The following is a 21,089-nucleotide window of genomic DNA, read 5'->3' as shown; positions in this document are numbered from 1 at the left end:
TCATCCTTGCTGGCCATGCTGGTATTCTCTGTGCCTTCATCTGCGTGGTGACTGTAAGCGCCATTTATAGTTACTTGATGTTTTTATTTGAGGTCATTTGTTTGATGCATATTCTGAAATTTTATGTTTGAGAATAATGTATATCATTTCAGTTTATTTTGAATAGTCTCAACAGAAACTTGAGCTTTATTGTGAAAGGTTTATGTGGAAAATAAACAACACAATGGTTTTACCAGGGGCGATTCTAGGATCAGAGCTTTGGGCGTGCTGAGCACCCAGAGAGTGTGCTTTTGGAAAACATTTAAAGCTGCTGTACAGAATCTTTGAAACAAGCTAGCTTAAAACATTTTTAGAATATAAACAGAGCACCCTGCTTCTCTTTACAGCTCCTCACTCCACCAGGGCACCGTTTGGCACTTTCTGATAGTGTGCAAATGTGATGTATGTACTGCGGCAGTCATACAGACAACTGGATGGTCCAAAAGTTAGCCGACCTATTACTGGCTGAGGTTTTAGTAGAGTTGTGGCTGAACCACATAAAAATATATAATTAATTTTAATCTCCCCGATCAATTATAATGTTATGTTGGAATGTTGTTAAAGAGGGTCAAAAATGTTTCAACCCAGTTTGTTTAGCAGATTCTGTATAGCAGCTTTAATATAGGGAGAACACAACTTCCTGATTGTGTGAGTAAAATCAGGTTTTTTCTCTTTGTCAGTTTAACACTTTCTGTTTTTGCTTGTCACTATTCCCTGTCTGTTTTCTTACCTGGTTCTTCCTGACCTTGTACTTTCTCCTCACGTTCCCCTCTTTCCTCTCTCCTTCTTTGGACTGACAATCATACACAAATAGATTGTATTCAATTAGATGAAAAATTACATTAATAGGAAAAAATAGTATTAAGATCACTAACAAAAAGTCATCTCTCAGTGTACTTTCAACCAAAAGGCAAATAACCAAACCACATGAACATCTAATAAAAGATAAATATTGAAACACTCATCCAACATTATTCTTGATTGACGGATCATTTGATTTTCCACTTTTACCTGGATGTGGCTCCTTTTTTAGAAAAAACTTCCTTATATCCATTATTAACCTGGCTATCTCTTTGTACACAAACACAAACACACACACAACAGACGTTATAAGGTTAATGGGCATCCAGTCAGTTAGCTAGTTAGTATCCATTTAAAACAGGACAGTGGTAAAAACAGTAGGCTACGGACAATTTTAAGTTTTAGATTTTATATAGGCTGTATACATTTCAATGGGAGCAACAGGACGGTCAAATGTTGCTGATTTTACTACAGAGCAGGACGGATTGTAGGGTAGCAAACATTGTCGGAAAACACGTTTTCAACACTGCAGGTTACCTGGGTGTAATGTTTTCATGGTCTGACTCCTACCTAACTATATGAAGAGTAACTGGAGGTTAAATGTAGCTAGTATGTCCTGTTTTAAGCCAGGCACTTACACCTCCGCTCCACTGTGCCACCATCGCTCTAGCAGCAACGGCGCTAGAGCCAGAGTAGGGAGGAGGCGAGCTGGAACAAACCATTATGGGAGGGGGGGGGGGGGGTTATCTATACTTTTGTTGTTAAAATGTTACGTCTCAACCAAGTACTGTATGCTTTTTATATTTTTAGTAGTGTTTCACACAGCAAATATTGTCAAAAAAGTAAGAAATCTTTGGGGGTGCTTTGATTCATTTTGGGGGTGCTGAAGCACCCCCAGAAATGGGCTAAAATCGCCCCTGGTTTGAAACGTTTTCCTTTTCTAATTGTATAGAGACCCCTGGTGGCTTTGGAGGGAATAAATTTCTTAGATGGTAAACTGAGATGCAAACGCCAAGTCCTGGATATTGTTGTAAAAACTAATAAGTAAACATTTGATTCTTATAGTACCAGACCTACATACTGTAATTTATGTTGCACACGCAAAAGCAAAAGTATGTTACCAAAATAGGGGGAAAAAAAGAGAAAGGTGTCTTGAGTTCTTTAAATACTTTTTCAGCTGTGTGAAACCATGAAAGGTACTTCCCATGGGAACAATTTGGACATGCAATGCATCTGATCATCCTTTCTGAGCAGTACACTTTCAAATCGTAACTATTTTTATTGTTACCGCACTACTGCGACTATTACACTTTCATTTTGTAGGAAAACCCTCAGCCTTCGAAGCTACCCTATTTTGCAGAACTTAAAATCTTGGGTTGCAGTTTCACACAGCCAAATTGCCCTCGAGTGTCTGATGCTGGCTTCCTGAGAGTTTTGATGAGTCTTGTGTGACTTTCTTGTATGTATTGTCTGTTTCAAATCCCTGCAAAAAGTTTAATGATATTCAAAACTGAGATGTAATGATTTTTTCTTTTTGAGATGTTTTTGGTGGACGTCTTACGCTTTACTGTTGCTATTAATTTCCCATCTTGAAGAAGTTGGATTTGTTCTATCCCAAACACAGCAGTTACTGTGGCCACATTCTCTATTAAATCTGGGTTTTTTTTTTAATTCTTTAATACACTCTCAACACACTGTCACACTCAAAATCTGGTCAAAAATGTTGAGTCTGCTGTAAGAGCTACCTGTAGAACTTGTGATGAAAGTAGGTGGGATCATGAGACTTCCAATCAGTTCAAATACTTACAAATGTATAGTTGATTTATACCACTTAACAAAATCCTTTTTTTTCCTAACAGGCATTACAACTTTAGACATTTCTATGGCTGAGTGTGGCCAGCCTGGGTTCGAGTCCGACCCACGGCCCTTTGCCACATGTCTCCCTCTCTCTCGCTCAGCTTTCCTGCCATTTCTTGACTGTATCTGTCAATAAAAAACTTAAAAAGGCAAAGAAAAGCAAAATTGTGTTTAATTATTATTTAACGTTTAAAAGAGGATTCAGTACTTCAAATTTGTTGAAGTCAACACTTTCTCATTCCTACATAAGCACAACAGACCAAACAAAGAGCAGTGAATGCTTCCACTCTCAGTGGAGATTTCATTTAATAATTGTATTCTTTTATAATTATTACAATAATTAATAATTTAAACTTTTACTACAGACAGAAAAAAAGAACACACAAGAATCTCACTCCTCCTTTTATTTGAGTCTGATGTGTGACTCATATCTAGTTCACGGAAAGTTATCCCAACATGAACAAAACAGCATTTTATACATGATCAGTGCACAAACAGCCAGAACAGGAGAAAGAGCAAAAACAATGGAGAGTATAAGTTACACATTATTGGCTCTGTGAAAGAGCTGACGCACATAAGTAGATTGAAGGTTCGCAGAGTGCATGGAGTGCATCTTTCCTCTGTCAGCTGCTACTGCATGTGTGAATTAAAACAAAAATAACCTGAACAACATTTTCATAGTAATAGTTCAGTATTTTAAAAAGCTCATTTAGAATCCATTAACCCTCAGAAAACACAGAAAGGTATTACAATTACAAGATGTCATCCATTCAGTTATAGCAGATTCACAGCAGAGTCAGAAATCACACACACTGTAACTGTGCCGAAAAAGAAGTTACAGTGCTGTGAAACTGAAAGAGACTACTGCACTTATTCCATTACGTTTGGGTTCGAAAGTAGAGGAGTTTGCGGAGGAAGTTAAAGGAACCGGGCATTTGTTTGTATAGGCCTTTTGCAGAGTTTTGGGAGACTTCGTTGTTAACCTAAAACAAGAAGAGTCAATAATCAGACATCACTGTGTCTAAAGCCAAAATCTCTTAAAGTCCTCAGTTATTTTTTCTGATATATTAAGAGAAGCTCACCATCATCAACATTGTGACTAAGTCAACAGTGGCAGCGTTTTCCTCAAGTATACAGTCCAGTGTCTGGACGTACCACGAGCCCGACTGGGTCTCTCGCCAAGAAACATAACCTGTATTGGTCACATGGCCAAAAAGGTATTAAGGACACATAGATCTGAAAGGCTGTTTTTGTTTGAAAGAAAAAACACACACCTGGAAAAGTAGAGTAGGACACCAGGATGTCACTCGGCGTGGGCAGGGTGGGTCTGGCGTCTGGTTCATCGGACATGCTCAGAGAGTCGCTGCTGGATGACATTGGAATAGCATCCGTCTGGTCATCCATTCCACCAGAGGATGGTTCGACCTCATCGGGGGACACCTCGAAGCCCATGTCTCTCTCATCTTGGGGACAAACACAAGCTCATTTTTACACCTCACTTGTTCCTATTAATTTTTAAACTGTGCGTTTTCTGACAGCTACCTCCTCCACAGGCCTGGATGAAGAACAGTTTAGGTTTGCCTTGCAAAGACGGGCAATGCTGGCCATTGAGGTAGTTTGTGATGTGCTGCACTGGTACGTACTGTCCGTCCACACCGTACACGGCACCAGGAAAGCGGTTGTGATTCACCTAAGGAAAGAAATATTAGCAAAAATCGTCTTACATGTCAGTCCAGTCAGATGTAGATCACATAATGGCATTTGCCAGTTAAATATTAAAATATTAACTGTAAAAAATATTAAATCCTGTGTATTTCCAGAGTATTCCAGCTGATTATTCTGAAGGGATGCAATGTTTTTTTTAATGAACATCAGAATCAGCTCAGCATGTCTTACCTCAGTGCCATGGGACAACATGATGACCACGCAGCAGTCATACTGGGAATGATCCTTCTTCGACAAAGTCAACAGCTCATGTTTGATTTGCTGGAATGTGGAATTAACCGTTAGGTCCGCAATCTTTAATACCCCTCAACACACACAGAGGCAGAAGACCCGATTCTTACTTTTTGTCTCAGGTTCGTCCTCACTTCCACGACAAAGTTGAGTGTCTTGAATCGTCTCTCCAGCTTTTCACAGTCTATGTTGGAGCCCTTGCGATTTTTCAGCATGCTGTGAGGTTCAAACTCCATGTTGTTTATGATGAGGCAGTAACCACACGGGCTCGCGTCCATTTTATAGCCCTAAGGCACAGAGAGGCGCAGAATAAAAAGAAAACAGAAAGGGCTGTCACGTAAACATGTAAGTGTGCAGCACGGAAATGGTGCTTACTTGAAGGCTGTCACGTCTTACTCTGCCCGGTCCTGGTCTTGGCTTTCCCCCCCCAGGCGCTGTGGCACACACATTAATACACATTAAGCACAAATAAACTTACAAGACTGTTATTTAAATGGATAACATAGCTTACGAGAACTAGAAGGGATTTCTGGCTTTTCAACATCTTTTCCTGGTTTGTTACCATCCACTGGAGAGGCTGTCAAAGAAACAAAGGACACACAGATGAGTCAAATTCTTATCATCTGAAAGTGTTTGGCTCTAAAGACTCTCACATTAAATATTCCATAATGAAATACACTTACTAATTGGAAGAGGCTGGATTACAGGGCGGACAACTTGAGTGGGTGTTGCGGGCTGCAGGGTAACAGCTGGAGCTCCATTTTGTAGGAGCTCTGCCAAACTCTCCTGACCTGTCTCCTGAAGGCACTGCAGAAATAAGGGGAAAGCCCGACTCCCACGGGTTTCCAAGTCCTGGACTAACTGCCTGGCCTGGTTTCGTCTGGTCCCAGCGCTCTGATAATAGGAGACATAGTCTTAATTGAGTACAATTATGATATTTTTACTCCCCCTCTAAAAAAAGGAAAAGAAAACCACAGTCCCACGACCTACCTGTATCTCATCGATCATGTCCTGGGTGAAAATTCCTTTTTCCAGAAGGCCATCATAGAGTTTTGATGGATCCAAGTCTTTCACCAGGTTACTCCTGTTCCGCTGAAGAATATTCTTGTGTATTTCATCCATTGTCCATTTAATGCTAACGCTGGAGACACAGGGAAGAAAAAATCTGTAACTAAAAAATTGTTATTTTCGTTTTCGATCACGGGTTAATTCTGTGTCGTCAAAGGAGGACAATGATCCTACTTCTTCGTAAAAGTGAAACGGGTACTTTGTTGTAGGAGTGTCGTTTACAGTTCGTATTTTTTTTGTCGGTTTCACAAGCTATTTCCTTGTTTACATCAGCGTTGCCTGTGATTGGTCCACTTACAGCGGATGAAGAAAAAAGCGAGGGTGTGTTAGATTTATTTACCCCGCGTTCGCTTCCGCGCGGGTAGCGACCGATGGCCAGCTGAAGCTTAAATCGCGTTACGACGAGCATTAAACCAAACGCACAACGAAGAGAAACGTAACCTGTCGACAAAACACTCAATTTCCCGAAATGACTTTCGACACCGGACTCCACCCCCTTTTTTACTCTCGCTCCAGCTTCACAGCAGCAGCAGCAGGTTATCGGCTTGCCCTGGAAGATTTGTGGGATGCTGCTGAACACACCCTTTACATTTCGCTGTCGCTTCGACTCAGCGTTGAGTCGGGGCAAATAAGGGGGCAAAACCTTCCCCCACTATGTGGCGTTGTACCGGCTGACTGCATCTGCTTCAGGTGACTAGAAACGTGGAGATGTCGCGTTGAGACAACCGCTGTAGCAACGCCACTAACACTAAGGGTTTATCCTCGAGGAACAACGTTACTGTCACGGCCCTGTAACATGACACCATAATTATATTTGATTTTCAGCTGCCGTATATCGCCTAGCTTGCTTGGGTGCTGTATGTAGCATGCTGTAATACTGTTTTTAGCATATCGTGCCTGCCTTCACCGTTTTCCCATCATCAGAAAGCTAATGGAGGGAAAGGTTTCTCAGATATGCAAGCCATCTAAAATATAGGTCCTAAACATTTTTTGCCCACTTTAAATGAATGGCGATCGCTCCTCTGATGTGTTGAAGGTAACTGTGATGGCACGGTCAAAACTGTCTCTGCCACTGGCCATTGTGGTGGTCCTCCATGTGCTGCTGGCGGGACTTGTCTATGCTGAGCCCGAGATGGACCCATACAAAATATTGGGAGTAACGAAGGGGGCAAGTCAGGCAGAGATCAAGAAGTTCTACAAGCGTCTTGCTAAAGAATGGTAAGTATTTCCTCACGACACTTCGGGCTTCAGGTTTTAAACCTCATTGTACTCTGAGCTAATAGAACTGATCTTCTCTAGGCATCCTGACAAAAACAAAGATCCGGGTGCTGAGGACATGTTTATAAAGATTACTAAATCTTATGAGGTTAGTTGGTTTTATAAATAATATTAATGGTGTGTTGCATATACAGATGAGGACAAAATGATTCCCAGGTTTTGTCAACATTTTCCCAAGCAAGAGATTATCAGCATGGCATTTCTAAAAATACTAGTTTTCTTAAGAAAACATAAATTATTTCCTAATGCACATAAGATTCGTATGACTTCATAAAACAAACAAACAAAGATTACCAGGGTCAACATTATTAACCTTCTGAAGAACTAACCTTTTTATTGAGTCATAGCACAAACCACTGCTGTGCAATGATATGCTTTAACTTTGTGATGCTCAAAGCTTGTAAAATCAAGTTAATACTGAGGCTTATCATCCAATTTACTCTTTCTGTGTGTGAAGTAAAATATTGTAAGCAACCAAAATACAAACTGAAATGTTTGGAAAAATTCTCATCCAGAGTGCTAATATTTTTGTCCTCATCTGCATTGAAGTAAAACTTGAATTAGGTGGTGTGAGTCAGTAAAAGCTAATAATATATTTATATTTGTTCTACCGCAAATCCAGATCCTGTCCAATGAGGAAAAACGTGCCAATTACGACCGTTACGGGCAGATGGATGATACTCAGCCATATGGCAACACTCACTATGGCCATCGCCACGATAGCTTTTACTTCGACGAGTCCTTCTTCAACTTTCCCTTTAACAGCAAGAATCACAGAGACTTTGCTGACAGCAAGTACACATTACACTTTAACCAGTACGTTAATGACGTTGTGCCTGACAGCTACAAGAGACCGTACCTGATAAAGATCACCTCCGACTGGTGCTTCAGCTGCATCCATATTGAGCCCGTCTGGAAGGAAGTGGTGCAAGAGATGGAGAGCCTAGGTTTGGAGTGAACCTATAAATCATCCAGAATTATCATGCATCCCCTTCCTGATGTGTAAATGTATAGAGTGAGTAATGATGTGTGTTTTCTTGGTATCCTGTTTATGCAGGTGTTGGAGTAGGTGTGGTGGATGTAGGCTATGAGAGACGGTTAGCCAATCACCTCGGTGCTCACCGCACTCCATCGATACTCGGAGTCATCAATGGCAAAGTGACATTTTTCCATTATGCTGTTGCGAAGGAGCACCTGAGGCAATTTGTAGAAGATCTGCTTCCTCAGAGACTTGTGGAGCAGGTAAATGTCTGCAGGTCTTGCAAAAATGAAAAAACAAACAAACAAAAAAACGACATTGCATCGTGAGGGATTTTTAGACTACATTTATTAAAAAGGATTTGTTTTCTAAACTACAGGTAACTGACAAGAATGACCTGCAGTTCTTGAACAGCTGGCACGAGCTCAATAAGCCTCATGTGCTTCTGTTCGACCAAGTGCCTGCTGTTCCTCTGCTATATAAAGTAAGTGTTTGCTCATTTTTATGCTATATGTAACTGAAGTGCATCAACATACCAATCACTTATCTTTGCATCTACACAGTTGGCAGCTTTTGCTTATAAGGACTACTTGCAGTTTGGCTATGTGGACCAGGGCCTTTCAGAGACTGCTAATCTGCAAAAACAGTTTAATATTAACACTTATGCTCCAACAATGCTCGTCTTCAAAGAGAACATTGACAAGCCGGCTGACATTATACAGGTAAATTAAAACAATACTTGAAATAAAGTAGTGCTGTGTGATACTGCGATTTTTGCTATGGCGCCAATACCAATATCAGTACTTTTAACCTAAAAAACACAATTCAGTGCACTATATAGTGAATTTAGAGGATATTGTGCTAGCATCCATCCAATGCCACTATTGGTATTGATACTATTAACATTTAGGATCAATCCGATCATCTCTAAAATAAAGTAATTCCTTTATTTAGTTTCTTAAACCACTGTGAGCTTCATGCAAAAAACTTGATTAAAATGTCTCTTCACTCTGTTTTTTTTTCTTCTTGACAGGCAAAAGGAATGAAAAAGCAAATTATTGACGAGTTCATGTCAAACAACAAGTTTCTCCTCGCACCACGGCTGGTCAATCAGAAGCTCTTTGATGAGCTTTGTCCTGTCAAACAGTTTCATAGACGCAGGAAGTAGGAAAACATCTGTTTACTCCTGATGACTCTAAGCAAGTTCACCGGTTTTGTTGCAAAATCATATTTTTGTCATTCACAGTAACGTCTCTCCTCCTTTCAGATATTGTGTCCTGCTGATCACGGGTGATGAAGAGATCTTTTCCTTTGGGAATCAGGCGTTTCTCTCATTTGCTTCTACCAATACCAGGGAAGTTGTGAGGTTTGCCTATGTCTACCAACGGCTACAGCAACCGCTTTGTGACATCCTCACACAAAACAAGGACAGTGTGCAGTCGCAACCACAGGTAGAGTGTCATATATTGTATTGAGAGTGTAGTGTCCTGTTGTAAGCTATACCTTTTTATAAATTCTTTTCTTGGGTTCCCATCCCCCATCTTCTTTTGGATGTGTTGGGGTGTGTGTTCAGGTGGTTATCCTTGAGCGACGTAATGCTGCAGGAAAAGCATTTTTCAAGCCAGTTACCGCCTGGAACGGCAGTGAGGAAGACAAGCAGTGTCTTCAAGAGGAGCTGGAGCGACTACAGAAGGACCCATCCATTCTCATCCATGACGCCATGCTGCCTGAACTCAACAATGAGTTTGCCTCTGTATGTTCTCTTTGAGTGGAAATCATGGGTATCAATCATAGATTGTATCTAAAGATGGATGTAGCCTCTATGCTTGAAAAGTGAAACCAGTGCAGAAATGCCTGAAAACTGCAGCTTTTTTAATGACCAGCAGGGGGCGACTGATTGGAAGTCTAATTATATGGAAGCCTTTGAGAAAACAACATTACTTCTAACTTAATTTATGACATCAGTAAATACTTCCCTCATGAGTTTGTGGTCTCGATTTTCAGTTTCAAGCATTTTTTTAAAAAAGCGTGATGTTTGTCTTGTAAATAACATTCTGTGAAAAACACAAGTTGAAACAGGATGTATTTTCACACGTGGCTATGATAGGAGAGTGTAATTTCCTAGGTTTTCAGAAGGTAACAAAGAGATTTCTAATTTAATGGATGATATTACCTTAACTACGTTCATCTTTCACTTACAATTTAAAGTCTGAACCCTGCAATCTGCAAAGATTCCTGTTTACCAACCATCAGTTCTACCAAGCCCTGTTAATGCTTTTGTTCTGTAGATGTTTATAATCCGATGGATCTATGCATCTTATGATTACCTCTCTGAAGTCATTGATGATATTCTGCATAACAACTGGTAAGTAGAACAAACTTTTATTTTTTATGAACAGAAGTTGTTGAAGTTTTGAACTGCTACTACGGCAGTGTTTAATTTGCAAACAGTGCACCCCGTACGTTCTCTTTCTGATACGGAGGAGTACACATTAGCGATTTAAATACACTGTGTCTCATTGATGACTTGCAGGCGTGAGATGATGCCCCTTCTGTCCCTCATCTTCTCTGCCTTGTTCATCTTGTTTGGGACCGTGGTCATTCAGGCCTTCAGGTTGGCTGATTTAATGTACACATTTTTTGTTTCTGTAATTTCAACAGTACAAAGAAAACCAGGAGGAAGGGGTGGGGGGGGGGGGGGGGGGGGTAAAGCAGCAATGCTGTTAATCTCTGCTATTCCTGTTCATGACTTTTGGAATTTCTCTCCGTGTTTTTTCAGTGACTCGAGTGATGATAAGCAGACAAAACCAAAGGCAAAAGATGGAACAAAAGCAGAAAATGGGTCATCAGGGAGCAGTAGTACATCAAGGCAAGACTATAATTTTTCCTCTGTTGCTTGTGGGAGCGAAATGCACGAAAAATGTTTTTCAGCTCTGCGTTTTTTTTCTGTGGATTTTAGTCGGCCTCCCAAGAAGAATTTTGTGGAGGTGACTGAGTTGACAGATATCACCTACATGAGCAACCTGGTGAAGCTGAGGCCAGGACACATGAACATAGTGCTAGTGCTCACTGATGCCTCCAAGAACATCCTCCTTAGCAAGTTTGCCAAGGAGGTCTATTCTTTCACTGGGTAAAACAAACATTCACTCTGGAGTAACTTAAATCCAGTGTATGTGTGAGTTTCTTTTGTGTGTTTATCATATTTCTAAATCTTGTTTGCACCCTCCTAGGAGCCTGACACTACATTTCTCCTTCCTGAATCTTGACAAGCACAGCGAGTGGATGAACACACTGCTGGAGTACACCCAAGATGCAATGCAGATTGATGCCGATGACGACGAAGGGGCAAACCGCAAGATGGACTACACCGGCTACGTGCTGGCACTTAACGGTCATAAAAAGTACCTGTGTCTGTTTAAACCCGTCTACACCGGGGAAGACCTTGACAGCAAGTCGTCCGAGGATGAAGGAGCCGCCTCTGGGGGGAGGTCCAGGTCCAGGTCCCGCGATGACCACCCACCACGTAAATCCAACCGAGCTCGCAGCATATCCACCCTACAGATCCACCACAAACTGGACCGCCTGGGGTTGTGGATGGAAAGGCTGATGGAAGGCACTTTGCCTCGTTACTACATCCCAGCCTGGCCAGGACTTGACAAAATCACCCCCAATAAATAGATGGCAGGTGAAAGACTTAGTATTTATCTACTGTAACACTGAAATGGTTTCATTCATTACTGAAGATTTTTTTCTTTTTGCACTTGAGATATATATTAAGTACAGATTTTTCCTAAGTTGGGCCAAAATTATAAACTTGGCTTTAGTCTAACTACTGTGGAGGAGGCCTTTTAGCGTACCTCCAGTACTCGTTGCATGCTGTATTTTTTTTTAAACTGCTGTTAGTCATATTTTTATTCAGGCAAATGCTGCTTCAGCCTTGTGAAGAGGAAACAGAATCACTGTGGTAACGTCTACAATCTGGATTTCATGGCCATAAATCATATTTACTCACACTATGAAAGAGGCCGATAGAAGCCTTAGAGTCAGGTTATAGTCTGTCAGAGCTAGTTCGCAAGACGCTCCAGGACTTCTACAGGCTTGGACTCAGTTATACACCTAAAATGTGGCACAAATAGTAGTGTAACAGATTAAATTAGGAAAGCTGTAGAGAGAAGCTCAATGTCAGCTGCCCAACTGCAGCGTCACATTTCACTTCTGCAAAGTTAGACAAACGGGGGAAGGAGTTTGAAACTTTCACTGATGAATACTGTGAAAAGAGATGCGTCAACCCAACATTAAACATCTTTGCATTTGTATGCATCTCACTCATAAGTTTATACATTATCTCCATCGTGCTGACTATTCCTGTGCAATATACATGTCATGACAATGCCTTTTACCCTGGACCTCGAGGCATGCTCCTTTTTTTTCTTGTCGCTTTTTTGTTATGGGGTTGTTGATACACACAAGATTTATTCAACAACCTTGGCCTACTTAGAAATCTTAGCCAGTAGCTTTATGTAGCAAACATAATAAACAGGCTCTCCGTTTCATCTTCTGAATGTTTTCCAACTGGCTGAGGCTGACTAACATGCCATCTTAAATTACATACCCAACTGAAAGTGGAACTTAGGTTATGCTTGCCTAGTTTATACATTTTGTTTTGTTCACATTCAATGTAAAAAAAAAAAAACTGTTACAATACTTTTGTTGGTACATAGTGATGTGAATATTGCACATAACCATGTTATCTATACGACGTGTATTTTAAAAATGACTTTGTTTGAAAGATACAGTGAATGTTTTACACTACTGAGACTACAGTTACTTGTTTTTGATTAAGTAAAAAAGTGTCAGCTGTCATAAGATGTTTCAGGTGGTCTTTAATACTGTATTTATCCTCTTGTTAGTAGTAATTAAATGCATTATGTTTATGGATTAAAAGTCATTGTAATGTGTTGAGAGATTAGTTTATATTCCAGTTTAATGATCTGGGAGTACAGTTGCCCCAGGGGCTTCTTCTGCTGTAGCTGGGGGGAAGTAGATAGATTAGCTTATCAAATGCAAGAATCAATGAAATTTATGAATTATTTAAATAGCTACCAAAACCCCCCCAAAAAAACCCCAAGTTGTTTGCTAATAGTGCGCATAAACTGGTGAAATTTGTTTCTAGCCTATCACAGGCAGGAAGTGATGTACGCCTTGGACAGGTCTGACATTCATACTTCTGGGCAATTTATAATCACAAAGTAACCTGACCCCACTAACTGAATGTCTTTGGACTATGGCAGGAAGCTGAGGTATCTGTGTGCAAGCTGCACACAGAAAGGCCCTGGGCGCTTGGTGGATTTGAACCTGGACCTTCTTGCTGCGAGGGAAAAGTAGATAAAATTCTGAAGAAAGGCTCTCTTCTGTTTTGTATTCATTGACTGTGTTTAGGCTTGGTTAGGCTAAATGAAAGATAATGGTCTTGTTAAAAAACAGGGTTTCTACAATTTTAAACACACCTTAGAAGGGTGTGTTTGGCAGAAGGTTTTGAAGGCATACTTTCAAGTGCATGTTTGAACTGGAAAATTTCATAATGCTTTTAAATCAGGTAAATCTAATATTAATATAATAATAGTTTCCATGTTGCATCACTTGGTTATAAATTATTATTTGTTTCATTTCAACAGGGAGCTTGGGCTTAATGTGGGCTACTGTATTAACAATCAGATTTCCCACATAACACAGCCTTTCATGAATGAACAGTGGTTGAGATAAGCAACAAACATGCATGCACACAGCAACAGGCATATGTGTAAGAAACTGGAAAATATTAACAGCGTATGCACTGTTTCACAGTGGATCGTGGCATGTTGAAGTGTTTCTGCTCTCTCTCATAGCACTCCTGTTACATTCAGGTAAATCTATGCATAGAAACAGAGAAACACACTCCTCACTCTAGTAGTCAGCCAAGAGGGAGGAGCCAGCGGTATCTCATGTGGCAAGGTAGTATTGGAATATGAAAATAACCATCTGTCAGATCTGTTGAGGTCATCCAATCCCTTTCCAGCAGATGTTTTTGCATGTCAGCAGGTGTGGTTCTGAATATGGATATCTAACATTGGCCTTCATTTCAACAGGGAGCATGCCAGCAAATAAAGTTAGTAGATATGAATTCTATGTAACATACCTTCTTTTTGCACCTTAACAAGTCTCACTCTGCTTGCCATTAGAATGAATACAGGCTTAAGACTTCTATCCTTTCCTTACAGGATATGGGAGAGTTCTCAAACATGCTTTAATGCGGTTTCATACAAAAATACACACTTCCAGATACATTATTTTAACTTTCTAAAAGCTTATCTGACATTTAACCTTGTTTCCCCTGAGCTGCGTTGTTGAGAGCACCAGGGGGATTAGCTCAAATGGTAGAGCGCTCGCTTAGCATGCGAGAGGTAGCGGGATCGATGCCCGCATCCTCCAAAATGTTTTTGACTATAGTCAAAATTGTGGCTATTTAATTGAGCGTATCCAGATTAAAATTTGATAAACTGTGCAGTCCCAGCTCCATCAAATGATCACTTCTGACCGAAGGTCTTGCAAGACTTTGAACTGGAGGTGGATCTTACATGAAGGGTCACCCGACAACCCGTTTTAAAGCAATTTTAACTTTTCAAAAATATTCGAGTAAAGCTAGTTACTCTTACAGCTTTTGTGTGGTCATGGAAAGTCACATTTCCCATCTTTTTTTTCCCCTGGGCACTACATCAAGTAGTAATCAATAATCCCTGAATCCTCGAATCCTTAAATAATATCCTCAGTAAGTTACAAAAACAGTGCATTTCTGTTGCATGGTGCGGTTGAAGCATTCAGAATGCCTAACCAGCTTAATGCACTTTTAAACTTTTAATTATACACTTTTGTAATCATACCGAGCAGCATTTGAAAGTTATTCAGCAATAGCTTTCAGGTCCCCTCTAACAGCTGTGCCAGCACTCCCCGAGTCCGTATAATTGCCACTTCGCATATTTCACAGTGTGCCATAAGAACTCTTTATGCTACAAAATATGTGAGTTATTAGTAAATGGGAAAAACTTAACATCTAATTGTGTTTTAGTTTGCTTTGTTGTCTAAATGAGCCTCTTAACCATCAGTGTTAAACCTTTAAATAACATCACACACTGCAGTAGGGTAGGGACACTGTGTGCACATTTCTTTCGAACAGTGAATCGATGACGCTGTGTCATGACAATGTCAGTCATTATGAAGAATATGACACAAGCACAGGAACTACTGATTAGAAGTGGAACGCTTGTTAAGTTAATGTGCATGTGTAGAGCAAAAATGCCAGTTCTGCCTTTTTGGCGCGTCTCATATTTGAACAGTTTCAAATGCGCATTTTACAGACAGATCCGCTGTGCTTTATTTATAATATGCATACGTACAATGGAATTAAAATGTATCAGGGTTTTGTAGTGTTCAGTTCATCATCGGGTCACAACCCGCAGTATCAAGTAGGGGGGATTAGCTCAAATGGTAGAGCGCTCGCTTAGCATGCGAGAGGTAGCGGGATCGATGCCCGCATCCTCCATACGCATTATTCTTTACAAATAAAAGCAAAGATTTTCCGCTGACACGGTCGTCTTACTCCGCTATCATTATGTTATGGTAATTAAAACTTGTATAAACGGTGGTATCTTAACTTTGACCAGGTAGGTCACCCAGTCCCTAAGAAGACCGAAGACCTCAGGCCACACATCTGCGCGTACATCCCAGAAGGAGAAGGGCCCCTGGCATGTTAACAGTTTTGATGCTATCATGCTAAAATGATGGCAGTTAAAATGACTGACTTATCAGACAGCTGAAAGACAAAGTCTTACAAATGAAAGGCAGTACTTGGAAAAAATATCCTATGAAAACATGTTTCTTTTTTTACAATTATATGAGCGCATGATAGTTTATCATTACCATTAGCAGTTTACTATTTACCGCTGAAGACAGACATGTTTTGTTTATATTTTACAGAAATAATAAAAGGACCAAAAGAAGAAGAAGAACAAAGAAATCACCAGGGCCATATTATGAATAGGAAAATGTCGTTTGTGTAAAAAAGGACTTCAGAAGGAAACCATTTCAGTGGTTAAATGCCGGTAATTTAGTTTTTAGGTTTGTTGTTGTTGTTGTTGTTGTTTTTAGAAGTTTAGAAGAATGCCACACACGCAGACACTCGCTCCTTAATCAGCTGCGCACATATTCAGCTCACAGATCACGCGATCCCTTACTAATAAAAGTTGTCTAACGTGATAAATTGCTTAAACAAGGAAATTACAAATGTGGTTGCAAAGTTAAAAACAATTAGTTACTTTTTAAAAAATGATTCACAACCTGAATAGGTAATAAAGCAATAGATCTTTCAGCCCAATTCTATTTTTTCTGCATAATCCATCATATAAAATGTAATCAAATGAAAAAGTCTCTTTTTGAAACTAGTTTTATTAGTTTTAATCTTTTAACTTTACCCATGAAGCAAACATTAAATTATATGCAACATTCTCTGACTGGAAGAAATTTGTTTAACATTTAAACCTATTTTCTGCATATTCCAGCATATAAATTACATTTTTTTTTTCTGTGCTAGTGCAAGGTAAGTCCAAATAACATAAAAATGAATGCTGTTTCATCTCACTCACATCTGTCTGGTGTTGTGTTCATGTTTGGCTTCGCAACATTTGGTTGTATTCAGTCGTACATGTTTTGTGGAAATTCCTTCTGTCAGTTTATTTTGTTTTTACAGTCAGTGATTAAATTCTTTATATAATTTTCTCTCATTTCCTACATGAATATAATTAGCACAAATCCACAGACGGCCTGTCATATTTTCCGTCACAAGATGGCACCACACACCGAGTCAAATCAACTTCCTGTCAGTACGCAGTTTCCAAGAGACTGGAAGAACTATTCTCTAAGATACATAAAATTAAACGTAAATGATGTGAAGATTATATTTTAAAAAATTAATTGCAAAGTGTGTGTGTGTGTGTGTGGGGCAGAATATTTTACTGGTACAGGAAGGAAAAGCCCATACTATGTATTTATTGTTTTGTTTTTGTTTTTGTCTTGATAGAGTTTTATTAATTGCAGTTTGCTTATGGTTATGTTATCTTATATTTATCTAATATAAAGAAGTTTCATGTGCTACATGGTCTCTTGTCTTTTTTTTTTGATCCATTGGTGTTTTTTGAACCAGACAGGTGCATAACACTGTGCTGTTTGTGTGCTACAATACAGTCTTGGCAGGCATAGCAACAGTAACTAAGGGCGAGGTTTATCATCTGATCATGCATGTCTCTTGTGATCTTCCTCTCTCTTGCTTACTTGTGCTCTCTGGCCCTCTGTATTGAGCTAATGCTATCAATACAGGCTTTAAGGTCATCCGTCAACATTTTCCTGTATGCTGGTTTGATTATCTGGTACAAAAAAAAGTAAGTGGAAGTGGAATCACACTGTGTGTCTCGTTGCTCTTATTAGTACGCTTTTTTATCTTATCTTTCCTTTAATGCAGAAGTTGGTGATCACTTGAGCTGGATTTCTTATGAGGTCATGTGTTTATATTTTTATTTAAAGTAATAATGACTCAAAGGGAAGTCACTCCCTTCCTCTTAGAGTAGGCGTGTGTGTGTGTGTGTGTGTGTGTGTGTGTGTGTGTGTGTGTGTGTGTGTGTGTGTATGTGTGTGTGTGTGTGTGTACATTTGGGCAAGTGACGAGCCTATGTTCAGTTTTAATTAGTGGAGACTCGTTGACTGTATCCTGTGTTTGTGCATCTGTTCCTGTTTGTGTGTGTTAATGTGTTTTCAGTTATATGGCATCAATAGGACCAGAAAGTGAAAGCTCATCCCTAAACCAAACGTGTTACATGGATGGTAAAAATCAAGTTATGAGTTACGCTTTGAAGGATGAATTTATTCTTATTCTCGACACTCAGAGATACCAGCTCCGACTGATTGTACTGCTAGATTTGTTGGCTTGACATTTAGGCTTTGACTGCACAGTTTGCTAACTGAATGAAATCACTGATTGTATAAAAATGTTTTCTACAGTCACTGCTTGGAATACAGGTAGCTCTTTTACTGTAAATGTAGTCATGTGAAAAAGAAGGTGCACCCCGTTTCAATCCTATGGTTTTACATATCAGGACATAAAACAATTACTAGTATGCTATCTGGTCTTCAGCAGGTCTTAAAATCAGGTAAATATGACCTCAGATGAACAGAATCACATGACATAGTACCCTGTGCCATTATTTATTTAACAAAATGCAGAAGGACTGAGTGGAAAATTAAGTTCACTCTCAATGCTACCGTAGGAATTAAGAGGATAAGTAGGAGCAACGTGCTGTTAATAAAATACACTCGACTACCTGATCACCAGCAAGTGTGAGCACCTTTGCAAACACAGAAGTTTTGGTACTTTGCTAGTCTGCAGCATTCAGGTGTGTGTTAACAAATTGCGAAGGAGAGACAACAGCAACGGCCAGCAATAAAGAAAAGAAACTGTTGCTGCCCATCAGTCTAGGAGTGTCATAAGTTCATTTACAAACAATCCATCAGAAAACATTCAAGACAGCTGCCAATTTTTTTAGGAGTGGCTATGTCAGGAAATTCGATGATCTGATGAACTTGTTGTAAATGCACATTATATCGAAGTGTAAGCATGTATGCCCACTCTGTTGAAAGTGAATGGTATAATGGTGCAGCATGGTGGTCTGGTTAAATAATTAAATAAATTTGTAATCATACCGAGCGACATTTAAAAGTTATTCAGCAGTATCTTTGAGTCCTCTGTAACAGCTGTGCCAGCACTCCCCACTTTGCTACAAAATATGTGAGTTATTAGTAAATAAAATATATATATCTCATTGTGTTTTAGTTTGGTTGGAATCTAAATATGCCTCGTCACAAATGACTAAACATCACACACTGCAATATGCATTTGTGACAATCAGATCCGCCGTGATTTATTCAAGTAATGTATTTATTTATGTGCACAAGTAGATTACTGAAATAAATCAGTTTGTGTTCAGGTCATCATCGTCTTGTAACATCATCACATGGTCCTGTTTTTATTGTTTTTAACTTATGTGCATACATACACTTGAACATTACCTGTGTCACGACAAAAGGGGGGGTTAGCTCAAATGGTAGAAACAGATCCCCTGTGATTGAAGTAATGGTTTTACTTATGTGCATACATACATGAACGTAACCTGTGGCATTGCAAAGAAGGGGGATTAGCTCAAGTGGTAGAGCGCTTGCTTAGCATGCGAGAGGTAGCGGGATCGATACCCGCATCCTCCACACGCTTTGATCTTTCTAAAATGAAAACATTCCACTGTTATATGTTATGGTAACATAGACATAATCTTTATGTCTATGGAAAATGAAACTTGTATAAACTGTAGTATCTTAACTCTGATCAGGAAGATTAGGCGCTCCCCAAGAGTACCAAAGACCTGAGGCCACACATCAGTACATCCATCCCAGAAGGTGAAGTGGGGAGGCCCCAATACATTCAGCTATTATAGTTCTCTATCATTATGTTATAGTAAATGAAACTTGTATAAACCGTGGTATCTTAACTGTGACCAAGAAGATTAGGCAGTCCCCAAGAGTACCGAAGAGCTGTGTGAAGTTCCCTCCTGCTTCAAACGCTCCACCATCATCCCTATTCCCAAGAAACCCACCATCACAGGACTGAATGACTACAGACCTGTCGCCTTGACGTCTGTGGTCATCAAATCCTTCGAATGACTGGTGTTAGCCCATCTGAAGGTCATTACAGGCCACCAGCTGGACCCTCCGCAGTTTGCCTACCGGGGAAACAGGTCGGTGAATGATGCAGTAAACATGGGGCTGCATTACATCCTGCAACACCTCGACTGCCCGGGAACTTATGCCAGGGTCCTGTTTGTGGACTTTAGTTCGGCTTTTAACATCATCGTGCCTGAACTTCTCTCCTCCAAACTCTCCTAGCTCAGCGTGTCACCAGCTACCTGTCAGTGGATCACCAGCTTCCTGACAGATAGAAAGCAACAAGTGAGGCTGGGGGAGATCACCTCTGAAACTTGGTCCCTCAGTATTGGTGCCCCTCAAGGATGTGTCCTCTCACCACTACTGTTCTCCCTCTACACTAACGACTGCACCTCCAAGAACTCGGCTTTTAAACTCCTAAAGTTTGCAGATGACACCACCGTCATTGGCCTCATTCAGGATGGTGATGCGTCTGCATACCGGCAGGAAGTTGAGCGGCTGGAGCTGAACACTCTTAAGACTGTAGAGATGACAGTGGACGTCAGGAGACATCCCTCAACTCTGCCCCCCCTCACCATATCAGATAGCCCTGTGTCGACTGTGAACATCTTCAAGTTCCTGGGTACCACCATCTCCCAGGACCTGAAGTGGGAGACCAACATCAACTCCATCCTCAAAAAGACCCAGCAGAGGATGTACTTCCTGAGACAACTGGGGAAGTACAGTCTTCTACAGGAGCTTCTGATCCAGTTCTACACTGCGGTCATTGAGTCTGTCCTGTGCTCCTCCATCACAGTCTGGTATGGAGCAGCCACTAAACAGGACAGGAGCAGACTGCAACGGACTGTAGGGGCAGCAGAAAGGATGCCCCCCTGCCCTCCATCCAGGATCTGTACCTCTCAAGAACCAGGAAATGGGCAGGGAAAATCATCACAGACCCATCACACCCTGCACACAGACTTTTTTATCTGCTGCCCTCTGGCAGACGGTACAGAAGCCTGCAGACCAGGACCACCCGACACAGGAACAGTTTCTTTCCCCTCGCCATCTCCCTTCTAAACAGTTGGCCTGTCACACTGCTCCCACTGCCAGACTGCAGCTGCACCTTATGTACATTCTGTAGTATTCATTCCACTTCATTTCTGTATTCTATGTATATAAGTTTAGATTGGTTATTTATACTTAGTTTACACAGCTTTGTGTATGTATGTGTATGCATGTGCAATGTATATATAGACACGTGTGTGTGTGTGTGTGTGTGTGTGTGTGTGTGTGTGTGTGTGTGTGTGTGTGTGTGTGTTGTGTGTGTGATTTACAT

At 40.4% G+C, this 21,089-nt stretch overlaps 2 protein-coding genes and 3 non-coding genes across 6 annotated transcripts; 4 read left to right on the top strand and 1 right to left on the bottom strand.

Moving 5' to 3' along the window:
• Positions 1 to 3,575: 3,575 nt before the first annotated feature.
• Positions 3,576 to 5,973, bottom strand: casp9 (caspase 9, apoptosis-related cysteine peptidase). Its single transcript, XM_085343935.1, has 10 exons — positions 5,644 to 5,973; positions 5,337 to 5,547; positions 5,165 to 5,230; positions 5,029 to 5,087; positions 4,764 to 4,940; positions 4,594 to 4,683; positions 4,240 to 4,387; positions 3,972 to 4,160; positions 3,780 to 3,889; positions 3,576 to 3,680 (listed from the first exon to the last, which is right to left on the bottom strand). Exons 1-10 carry the CDS (start codon positions 5,773 to 5,775, stop codon positions 3,576 to 3,578), a joined length of 1,287 nt encoding a protein of 428 aa, XP_085200061.1. The 5' UTR covers positions 5,776 to 5,973.
• A 275-nt stretch (positions 5,974 to 6,248) lies between these two features.
• Positions 6,249 to 12,582, top strand: LOC146610590 (dnaJ homolog subfamily C member 16-like). Of its 2 annotated transcripts, XM_085344171.1 has the most exons (15): positions 6,249 to 6,411; positions 6,758 to 6,939; positions 7,021 to 7,087; positions 7,622 to 7,946; positions 8,057 to 8,241; positions 8,358 to 8,462; positions 8,542 to 8,700; positions 9,012 to 9,142; positions 9,246 to 9,429; positions 9,552 to 9,731; positions 10,267 to 10,343; positions 10,512 to 10,592; positions 10,758 to 10,847; positions 10,938 to 11,108; positions 11,209 to 12,582. In XM_085344171.1, the coding sequence occupies exons 2-15, from the start codon at positions 6,767 to 6,769 to the stop codon at positions 11,654 to 11,656; spliced, it is 2,376 nt and encodes a 791-aa protein (XP_085200297.1). In that variant the 5' UTR covers positions 6,249 to 6,411; positions 6,758 to 6,766; the 3' UTR covers positions 11,657 to 12,582. The 2 variants fall into 2 exon arrangements, with proteins under 2 accessions (XP_085200297.1, XP_085200296.1); XM_085344170.1 differs by lacking the exon at positions 6,249 to 6,411 and having other exon boundaries at positions 6,725 to 6,939.
• A 1,791-nt stretch (positions 12,583 to 14,373) lies between these two features.
• Positions 14,374 to 14,446, top strand: trnaa-agc (transfer RNA alanine (anticodon AGC)). The gene has a single exon. It is a non-coding gene; the product is annotated as a tRNA-Ala (tRNA).
• Positions 14,447 to 15,481: 1,035 nt separating this feature from the next.
• On the top strand, positions 15,482 to 15,554 carry trnaa-agc (transfer RNA alanine (anticodon AGC)). The gene has a single exon. It is a non-coding gene; the product is annotated as a tRNA-Ala (tRNA).
• Positions 15,555 to 19,245: 3,691 nt separating this feature from the next.
• On the top strand, positions 19,246 to 19,318 carry trnaa-agc (transfer RNA alanine (anticodon AGC)). The gene has a single exon. It is a non-coding gene; the product is annotated as a tRNA-Ala (tRNA).
• The last annotated feature ends 1,771 nt before the right edge of the window (positions 19,319 to 21,089 follow it).

Source organism: Diplotaxodon limnothrissa, linkage group LG20 (genome assembly GCF_057381915.1).
Source record: "Diplotaxodon limnothrissa isolate DT_005_m linkage group LG20, D_limnothrissa_male_GT1.1, whole genome shotgun sequence".
Lineage (NCBI taxonomy): Eukaryota > Metazoa > Chordata > Actinopteri > Cichliformes > Cichlidae > Diplotaxodon > Diplotaxodon limnothrissa.
This window is presented reverse-complemented; position numbering and strand designations above follow the sequence as displayed.

What these genes read in the sequence shown, in the direction of transcription:
- casp9 (XM_085343935.1), bottom strand. Translation starts at nt 5,775, where the DNA reads ATGGATGAAATACACAAGAATATTCTTCAGCGGAACAGGAGTAACCTG. An exon ending in TAAGACGTGACAGCCTTCAA is followed by an intron (nt 4,941 to 5,028) that starts GTAAGCACCATT and finishes TCTGTGCCTTAG; the next exon opens with GGCTATAAAATGGACGCGAG. An exon ending in TAGTCACAATGTTGATGATG is followed by an intron (nt 3,681 to 3,779) that starts GTGAGCTTCTCT and finishes TTCTTGTTTTAG; the next exon opens with GTTAACAACGAAGTCTCCCA.
- LOC146610590 (XM_085344170.1), top strand. Translation starts at nt 6,725, where the DNA reads ATGAATGGCGATCGCTCCTCTGATGTGTTGAAGGTAACTGTGATGGCA. An exon ending in AAGCGTCTTGCTAAAGAATG is followed by an intron (nt 6,940 to 7,020) that starts GTAAGTATTTCC and finishes GATCTTCTCTAG; the next exon opens with GCATCCTGACAAAAACAAAG. An exon ending in GAGGTCTATTCTTTCACTGG is followed by an intron (nt 11,109 to 11,208) that starts GTAAAACAAACA and finishes GCACCCTCCTAG; the next exon opens with GAGCCTGACACTACATTTCT.